Source organism: Zosterops lateralis (genome assembly GCF_965231275.1).
Source record: "Zosterops lateralis genome assembly, chromosome: 1".
Classification (NCBI taxonomy): domain Eukaryota; kingdom Metazoa; phylum Chordata; class Aves; order Passeriformes; family Zosteropidae; genus Zosterops; species Zosterops lateralis.
Genome location: NC_139762.1, coordinates 104620483 through 104630576, shown reverse-complemented (window position 1 = coordinate 104630576; position 10094 = coordinate 104620483). Strand labels below are relative to the sequence as shown.

General features: G+C 35.7%; 1 protein-coding gene across 1 annotated transcript in view; it reads right to left on the bottom strand.

Annotated features, from left to right (window-relative positions):
- Positions 1–537: 537 nt before the first annotated feature.
- YES1 (YES proto-oncogene 1, Src family tyrosine kinase) overlaps positions 538–10094 on the bottom strand; it is a 47569-nt gene continuing 38012 nt past the window's right edge. The window contains exons 5-12 of the mRNA XM_083874841.1: positions 7747–7850; positions 7408–7557; positions 7035–7190; positions 6594–6773; positions 4327–4403; positions 3847–4000; positions 3177–3308; positions 538–2391 (exon numbers count right to left, since the gene is read on the bottom strand). Of these exons, the coding sequence (XP_083730967.1) occupies positions 2183–2391; positions 3177–3308; positions 3847–4000; positions 4327–4403; positions 6594–6773; positions 7035–7190; positions 7408–7557; positions 7747–7850 (1162 nt within the window). The 3' untranslated portion in view covers positions 538–2182. The remainder of the gene's footprint in view (positions 2392–3176; positions 3309–3846; positions 4001–4326; positions 4404–6593; positions 6774–7034; positions 7191–7407; positions 7558–7746; positions 7851–10094) is intronic.

Sequence of the window (10094 nt, the reverse complement as noted above, 5' to 3'; positions counted from 1 at the left end):
TTACTTTATTCCCAGCCTTCTCCCCTCAATGTGAAGGCTACGCTGCTTTTGTCCCCCTCCCCTTTTCTCCCATCCCCAACCTCAAATAAGCAGATGCAATCAAGGTGAAATTTATTTTGAACCAATTCTGCAAAACAGTTCAACAATGCCATACTTTATAAAAATACTTAGTTACATAATTAAACTTATTACTATTTATATAAAAAGTGTGAATGTGAATTTTAAACTCTGTTAGGGTAAGAACCACATCAAGGTCTTCAGGTGAAACATAAATTTTCATAAACATACAAACTCTTTTGGAGAAGTTTTATAATACACAACCATTTACAATGAACATGTTCATTAAGTTAGTGTTTTATTCCTTTACTATACAAGTGTTATTACAATGAACTGTTCCATTCAGTAATTAAAAATCCATACAATGCCAGTGTCATTTTTGGCATTTTTTGTTATGACTGTATTAATACATAAACTCATATGATTGTGTTATTAATTTTAAAATATTTAGAAAAATTAAAATTTCATTATATTTTTGGGTTGAGTATTTTGTGTGTGTGGTTTTTTTGTTTTGTTTTTGTTTTTCTTACAGAAAGCCCTTTGAAAAATTGATAACCACAGATGTATAGTTGATGAGCAATGATGAGGGAAAATGAAAAATGATGGCACTGTTCCTACACAGATCTGTTTGGTAGTTGGATTCAATGTAGTGTAAACCCATGAATGTTAAGTTTAGTACCAGAACTATATTACCAGCTTTTCTGAATTCATTTGTTGGATAGCTTTACAATAGTAATATGAATTCCAAGCTGGTAACTAAGTAAGAGTGCTTCAAAATTAAAGTACATAAACTTGATCAGAAATACAGGAACCTCATGCAAATTGTTGAGTAAAAGATGTGACGTTATTGCTTGATATGTCAGTAGCCAAAGGAAAAAAAATCTAGATGTAGTGTCAGCTTGGCTGAATGCCAGCAAATTTCATTACTTGGACAATATTAAATATATTTTATCCCTTTACTTTTTAAACTTTCACATTTTCTTTCATTTATTTTTAGTTAAATAATTCTGTAGGAAGGGCAGAAGTGGGAAGAGCAACTGCATGTGTATCTTAATAGTCAAGAAAAGCAAAGTGCAATCAAATCCCTGAACTAGTGACAGACAGCACTTGTGGCACCCGCCCTTGTTTACACTTACAAGCCGCATACAACAGTACCAAACCTGTCTCTGAAAAAGGACTAAAAGGTGGCCATTTACCAGCTTCAGTCTTGCTTTCCTGCTGAACTTTGTTCAGGCAGTCTTCCCATATAAAAGCTTGCTGTTCCATTGGAGCTTAAAAGATTAAAGGCTTTCCCTCCGTGATTGTATTACATAGCTTCAAGTTCAAATATCATCATACTTTATCAACACAATTTTATAAAATATTACCTCATTTTCTAGTTACCTTCATTATTCTTAATTAGCTATGCATAAAGAAAAAAGGAAAAATCTCTCATGCTACTTTCCAGTTATATTAATACAAGTATTAACACAGTGCATTATGCTCTCTAATTTCACTATTGAGGTCTACAATTTAGATCAAGTTTCTCATTCACTGTTCCAATTTCTCTTTTTACCTGTCTACCCCAATTAAGTCCATGAAAGTGGAAGCTTAAAGATCGAGACTACAAATCAAATACAGTTGTACCATCTTTTGTTTTGCAGGGATGGGGGCACACACATGTAGTTTTAAACACAGGGAGTTTTACTGAACTGGAATAGAATTGCTTGGTCCCACAAAGTTCTTCTGCTGTAAAAAGGCCTTACCCCAAGATCACTAGTTCCAGACAATTCCCTCATTAGTAGAATGATTAGCAAATACTGGGAGAATAAAGGATTTGAAACATTGGTTTTTCTGCTATTGTTCACACTAACGCTCATTTTTTCTGCCCCATATTTTCAATAAGCTTCCTTTGGACCCTGAAAATAAGTTGGGAAAGAGGAAAAAATAAAAACATGTCATTGGTAAATCAGAGTATAACACTTTAAAAGTGGTTTTGTGCAACTGCATTATGAAATTCCAGTTTGCCATTAAGAGCATGCAAAGTAGCGAAGATTTTCTTTCCTGTGATTCCTTAGAGACTTCAGGAATTCTTTGCAAGTCTTTTACATTTGGCAGATTTGTGCATGTTATATAGACTGTTGGCTTATAAATTGTCTCCAGGCTGGTACTGTGGTTCTGTAGCAGTAAAGTAGTCCTCCAAGAAAGACTGTATATACTCAAATGTTGGTCTCTCATCAGGGTCCTTCTTCCAACACAGTTTCATTAACTCGTGGAGAGACTCTGGGCAGCCTTGTGGACAAGGCATCCTATACCCACGTTCCACTTGTTCCAGAACTTCTCGATTCACCATTCCTAAAAGGAAAGCACATTAGCTATGAATGACATTATGCAAAGAAGTTTCCCAAAGTTTTTCAAGAACCACTGTAGCTCCAATGCATGTTTTTCTACCAAAACAGAACCTTTAATGAACATACTTTATAGTGAATGCATTTTTTACATTTTTGCATTGAACACATTTTCTGAAAATTATTTCAGTAGTCTGGTAATTCCTCAACACCTGGTCCTTTTCCCTTTCTCCCTTTCCCACTGCCTTGGACCTGTCCTTTCAGAAAGGAGACTCAAGCATAAATAGCTTCTCCCCTGCTCAAGGACCACTTAATTGGGTCCACTCAAGGACCACTTAATTTCAAATCAGGCCAAGAAAAAAGCTTTATATATCCCTAACAGAACTGTCTTACAAATTCCAGATCCAGCAAAATATGTGCTGAAAAATGTTTAGTTTCAAAAACTGGTTTAGCAAGTTCAGTGTACTGATGCTCTCTGTAGCCTGGGAAAATGTCAAAAGTAGAAATAGCAGGAACAGATAAATAGGAAACATAAGGATACTCATTAATCTGAAATAAACTGTCAGTCACATTTAGAAGTGCTATTATCTTAAAACCCTTCAAAATACGCAATATTTAACCTGAAAATAAACCAAAGTATCTTTATGAACAAAGGAACCAGTGAGGTGTGACTAAGTTTTTGTCTCTGCTTGTCAACTGTGGGCTCTGACTGAAGGGAAAAAGTACAAAAGGTAACTTCAGAGGCACAGAATACAACAAAGAAAAGAAAAATCTATTAAGTCTTCGTGTTACCTGGATATGGCACTCTCCCCTTAGTTACCAGCTCTGTCAGTAAAATTCCAAATGACCACACATCCGACTTGATTGTAAACCGACCATACAATGCTGCTTCTGGAGCGGTCCATTTAATTGGAAATTTAGCTCCTACAAACATTGGAAAGACAGATTCTCAATTCACCCTTGCTAATCCACAATTTGTTTACACTTGAAAATATTTTGAAAGGAGTAATGCACTAAAAATATTTTTATACTTTGCTTTATTGATAAAATTCAAGGTGGTATAGTATTTTAGTATTTCTCAAACTAGGACAGCAACTATTGGCTACAATATCTGGAAGCACTAAAAGCATCTAAGAATCTTACTTAAATATGTTTGAAAAAGTGAACCTGATTAACAACTTCTCTGTAATCTCATCTCTCTTCAAACTGTAGCATGTTTAATCCCCAAAAAATAATTAAAAATGCTTTTTGAAAACACAAACAAATTGTCACATAACTTTGAACAAAGGAAGTTTACTAGGATTACACTTAGGATTACACTAAACATAGCTGTGAAAGCACACTTCAATCCATGACCTTATCCATGAACACAGAATACACAGGCATGTTCTGCTAAATGTAATAGTTCTAAACAATTGAAAGGCAACTGGTCTTACTAATTAAATAAATTTACTGGCCTTACCTTGTCTTGCAGTGTACTCATTGTCCTCTATTAACCTTGCTAAACCAAAATCTGCTATTTTACACACAAGATTGTCTCCTACAAGAATGTTAGCTGCCCGGAGGTCCCTGTGGATGTAGTTCATTCTTTCAATGTAAGCCATGCCATCCGCAATCTCAAAAAGAAAAGCGTTATAAAAGTTTATTTTTCATGACTATAGACATTTCTCCCAAGCATTGAGCCGCACCCCCTTATTTTAGCTCCATTCCCATTGTGTAAGTATAGGAATTATTGCACAGCAAATAAGAGCTTGGAACTGATTAGTGTGTCTGGTTATGCAGTATCTGCTAATTGCAAACCAGACTGTTTCCTTTCTGACGAATTACAAACCCACAACAGAAGGTGTAAGACCAGCACACAATAGCCAAAGCATTCAATATTTATGTTTAGTTGACATCTGATACCTCTTCTCTAAGCACAAAACACTTTTTTTTTTGATACCTGAGCAGCCATGTCGACCAGCTGCGGGAGTTTTAAGTATTTTCCTTCCCCTTCTTTAAGGAAGTCTAGCAAGCTGCCTGTAAAACATGACACATTTTGGGGAAAAGAAAAGAAAAAAAAACCAAAAACATTAACTTGACCTGAAAACACAAATGAGATGTTTTTCTTAGATATTATGATTGACACATTTATCTCAGGAAATCTGTTTTTAAAAATCCATCATTTACCAGAATATGCGAACAATGATTATGCCCATAGTTACCTCTGCACTGGTAACTTGTTAGTGCAATTCTATTCAAGTGGTTTGGAATCCACTTCAATTATCAAATAACTAAACACTAATAAAACAGACTGCTGTTTTTAGCAATACATTAGAACTTCTCCCATGTTGTTAGTATCAGTGCTCCTCTTAGCTGGACTTCTTTCCACTGTGAGATTTATAAACACAGAACAAAAAAACCTCTGTTCCTTAATTGCATTTTTCTGCCAGCTCCAATCATATATTAGAGAAATTACTCTGAAATTGTTGTTTTTACTTTGTTGCTTTTTCTTTCTTACAGGGAAAACAATCTTCCATTCTTTATGATACCTTATTTTCTCCCATTTATATAATACAATCATACCCAGAACAATACACAAACAGTATCTGATATCAGTTCCAAGGACCTGTGCTTCTGTTAAGACAGCGACCTTTACTTGTGCAGTAAAGCTTTGTCTCTATAGAACACTTTTCCCTACAGGTGGCATTATGAGGTAAGAATACAACCTATTTCCTAGTCTTGTCACAGTCAAAATCACAATAACAAAATTAAAACTGTGGCCATGGTGGGGAAAAAAATCACTTGAGTGCATATCATGAAGTGGATTTATAGCAGTAACACTGAATTAGATTTCTCCAACATAACTTGTTGTAGTTTTGAACAGTGAAAGTAAAAATGTGGCAGGCCAGACCCACACTGCTGCTGCTGTTTGCTGTGTGTGTTTGCACAGACTTTTTCTGACCTTGGTTCATGAGATCAAAGGACCGAAGAGAAACAAAGATTTCACACTGATCTCTAGTAACCTGCCCACACCGCAAAAAACCAGTTGGATACTTGGCAGTTTGTACCTGCTTCTTTTCCTTGCAAAAGGAGAAATATAAATTAAAAAATATTGTTCTACTAGCTTAGAACAAAGAAGTTCTATGGGTTTTTTGAAAAATGTGAGAAGTTTGTCAAAGGAAAGCTATAAAAAGAATCTTCCAACAGCATTTTGAATCCATAATTTAGACAAATTACAATTCTTTACTTCTGCTTTTGCAAGGTAATCAGTTCTAGTAGTAAACTTTGCTTTTCTTTAGACAGTTATAAATATTTTTTCCTTACTGCCTCACTGAAATCTGATTTCTAAACAATGAAAACTGATTTTGCACGGCTGTCTAGTGTTATTTATGTTATCTAGGAACAAAAATGCAGAAGGAACTTTTTACATTTTCATTACTTTTAAAACTTATACAACCCTTTAAAAACTCCATCCAAACAGGAAAAAAAGCAAATCCATACATTTGTGGTGCAGTACGGAACACAACTAGCCACTCCCTTGCTTTTGTACCTTAAGAAGATAGCAAAATTTCTCTGTGAACTGAGCAGAAGTCTGCATTTTATAAAAAATGGAATAACTGACTTGGAAATCTGCTGCTTCTTAACACTAATATGCTTATGATGTTTATTTCTACATTCTGCCTAAATCTCTAAATCTCTGTTTCAGCAGTAGGGGGAGGGGGAAATAATACAGAGCAATGGAAGAAGGATCGAAGACTGAAAACAAGGGGATAAAGGAGGGAGTCTGAGGAAAAAAACACTTAACCTTTTTAAAATTTTCTATTACACTGCTGAGAAAGAAACACTTAAGAACCCAAAGCTGAACATGTTTTGTTGTTAGCATGACCTGTCTACAGGCAGCCATAATCTCATAATAATATTCCCAATGATACCGTTCCATTTAAATGTGATGGACAGCACACACTAAAAATGAGGAAGAAAAACAACCCCAATCTTGTACTTGGAAGATTAGCAAGGGCGACACAGATGTGCAAAAAAATCATGCCTCTGTCCATAATCTAAATCAGAACTGCTCCAAGTAGGTCAAGCATTGCTCATTTTAATTTAATCAAAATTAACACTTATACTCCAGTTAGCTTATACCTAACATTAATTAAACATCTGATTCACTGCTGAGGTCTTAAATAACCTTTTAAATGTAGTATTTCTAACTATTGTGCCCCATACCTTTTGTCATGAATTCAGTGACAATGTAGATTGGTTCCTCAGAAACAACTGCGTACAGTGGAACGAGCTTGTCGTGTCGTAGTTTCTTCATGATCTGAGCCTCCTGCAGGAAAGCTTCTGGCATCATTGTACCAGGTTTTAGTGTCTTGATTGCTACTTTTGTGGTTCCATTCCACGTTCCTAGAGAAACAGATTGGTTTTATTCTCCACTGTAATAGTGCAGAGATTTTCTGCTGAAACTTTTTTTTGTTTCTGTTTTCTTAGCTAACAGAATAAACTAGAACTATATTGAGTATTAATTTTACCATTACATGCATGATCTTAACTGGTGTTTTTTTCCCTCACTTCTGTATGATATTATCTTTTCAGATTCTGATAATGATTAAAATACTATTAAAACATTCACAAGAACAACTGAAATGTGTCACATTAAGCTCTTACCCATCCATACTTCACCAAAACATCCTTGGCCCAACTTAACTTCCAGCCTCAAAGATTCTCTAGGAATTTCCCAGGCATCTTTTGCTAGTCCCTGTGTTTGTGGTTTCACAGTGGGACACACAGTTGTTAGCTTATGACACAGCCCATCGGCATGTTCTAGAAAACAGAAAAAAAACCAGCTTCATAGTTAAGCAGGGCAAGACTGTAACAAAAGTAACATCTTAATGTTGATAAAAAAGAATAGTCCATTTAATTTTTTTTGAAATCAGAAAGAAATTTTATAGTTGTGAATTTTAACAGTAAGCTATGTATACAATCCTTCTTCCTCACACTAGGCACAGGGTAACACTGGGACACTGGAACTTGGGCTTACCTCTGTAGTGTTTCACCAACTTCTGTAGAGATTCAAATTGTGCTCTGGTTGTGATATAGTATCCACCGTTGTCAAGTTTCCTGATTTTGTAGTGTTTAACATTATCACCTCTGACCTCATCCCAGTCACGTATAGAAAGGGAATAAGCACCTAGGAAAAAAGTCACATCTGGTTCTTCACCAAAATATTAAAAGGTATTTAACATCTCTCCTAAACTGTCATTGTACACATACATGGTGTGCACATTCATGTGTATCATGGGATAGGCATAAAAATGTTCACCTTGCTGGTGGGGAGAGCAGTGAATGGGAGATGGAAGAGACAGAGACACACACATACCTTTAGTGGTTTCACTTTCTCTTACTAAGAAAATACCACGCTGGTTCCCAGGATTTAAAAGTAGCCTTTCTGCATCCTTCCTGCCCATCTTACCAAAATACCACCTAGAAAATTTAAAAGAAAATGTGTAAATTAAAGCTTCCTATGCTTTGGTACTCATATAAGCAAAAGATTTAGAAATCTCAAGCACTGACTGGACTACTAATATTCCAAAACAGTTGCTGGGTTGTTTTGATAAGCAAATACCACAGCAGATACAGATCAACAAAAGCAAAGACATCCATATAATCAAAAGATTAAGATGACCTATTTCTATATGACTCTCATTCCTATTATTTACATATGCATGTAAAGAGGCCTGTATCTGCAAATAGTATGGTTTTCTGCTGGTTTAACAATGGACATAACTGTTCTTAAGACTGAAAGGAACACTCTCCTCAGGCTGAGTTTACAGGCCAAGATGAATCAGATGACACACTTCAGCAGCACATTCAACAGTGCAGCAGCTGAAACTTCCTTCTTTAAAATGTTCTGGCTTTATGTTAGAAAACAATATTCAACGCAAAGTAAGTGTGCACAAATATCACTGGATGACAGGTTCATTCAGGTTGGAAGGACCCTTGGAACTCTGGTCCAGCCTCCTGCTGCAGGCAGGGCCAGCAGTGACATCAGACCTAGTTGCTCAGGATGTAGTCCATTTCAGGCTTGAAAACCTTGAAGGACAGACCACCAGCCTGGGCAACCTGTACCCCTTCCTGGCTGTCCTCAGGATAAAAAGGTTTCTTATGTTCAGCTGGAAACTCTCCTGTTTCAATTTCTGTTGCCTCCTATCTTTCTCTACCTCAGTAGAGAGAGCACATTTTTCTACTGATCATTTAGGAACAACCCTATGGCAGGTGTCATTTACTTTGCTGTGAGTAACACTCCAAACTGCTGTATCATTCTAATAACAAAAAGAACACAGATGTTTTAAAAGACTTGCATTTTTTCTTGCCTTCAGCTCTTTCACAAAAGGAGTTTTTTCTTCTACACTCCCACAGCATGCTCATCCTGATGAACAGCCTGCACACAGTGTTGTCCTGAGCCAGTGATAATTTTAAGGTCCATCTTCATATAAATCCCCAGATTTTGGAGTAAGAGGTTATTTCTAACTACATTTTATTTTTATTATATGCCTCAGAAGTTACAAAGTGACATAAAGTGTAAATTTCAAACATTTTCATCTGTCACTATCTTATCGTTAATTTGGCTTAATGAGTGATGGGAAAAGTAGTACTGGAAACTGCTACACAACAATGGCTCTGTGGGTAAAATATTTTCTGAGGAAAAAATGCAGATAAAGAAGGATCACTTTGTTGGTCATGAACAGAATGGCCTGTACAATCACATGGGAATTTGAAACTTATTCTTACATTTTGTTGTAACTGCATTTTGAATGTTGAAGGAGATGTGCAAACTTGGAAATGGATATGAGAGAGAGACAATCTGGATGTAACCTATGATCTCAAAGAAGCAAACTTGAATCCTAGTTCATAACTTCACATGAAAATACCTCTTACCCAGACTACAATAGCACTTTACAAACTACATTGTAAAGTGCTGTTTTATTTCACTACCTATAGAAGGGTTGAATTGTTTTATTTTTTAGAGACAATTAAACATTTATATTATGGTGTCATTAAAAAAAACCACACAAATGATATGGATCCTGTCACAAGCAGTTTCTGCTATAAATGCCTCTAGGCTTAGGAAAAGACAGAGACAAAATTTTAGCAAACTGGGGCCCTGTATTGCATTTGCACTTCTAACTCTAATTGCAGTCCCAACATGTAATCTACAAACACTATCAAAGCACAGGGTTAAAAAACTCTAAAGCAAATTAACTTTATTCCAAATGCTATGGGGATACATCATAAAATTAGCACTGGTTCTTTAAAATAAAGTTTTTAAAAGCTTTCTCATTCATCACCCTTCACTCTCACCTCTAGTCATCACATAGAACTATTACAAATCCCATCACTTTGTTTTGGCCAGTGTTTAGGAGCCATACTTTCTTTGTAAAGGGCTATCATTTCCATTTTACCACACTGTAGTTGTAATGATATCAGCTTTTATTGCATAGCTTTTGTTTTTTCTTAAAAAAAGAAATCTTCGACTTTTTTCCCCAAAGAATAAAAGTTAGTAATTTTAAAACCAGATGAAACTCAAGGGTGTAAAATAACAGAGCATCTTTGATGCAATAATTTTTTAATAGCAAAGAGCCAAGTGAGAGCAGCCGCAGCAACATGTTAAAGTCTCAGCTTGAGATTCAGGAAACATCTTGAAAATCAGGCACTTTTCCCAGACAC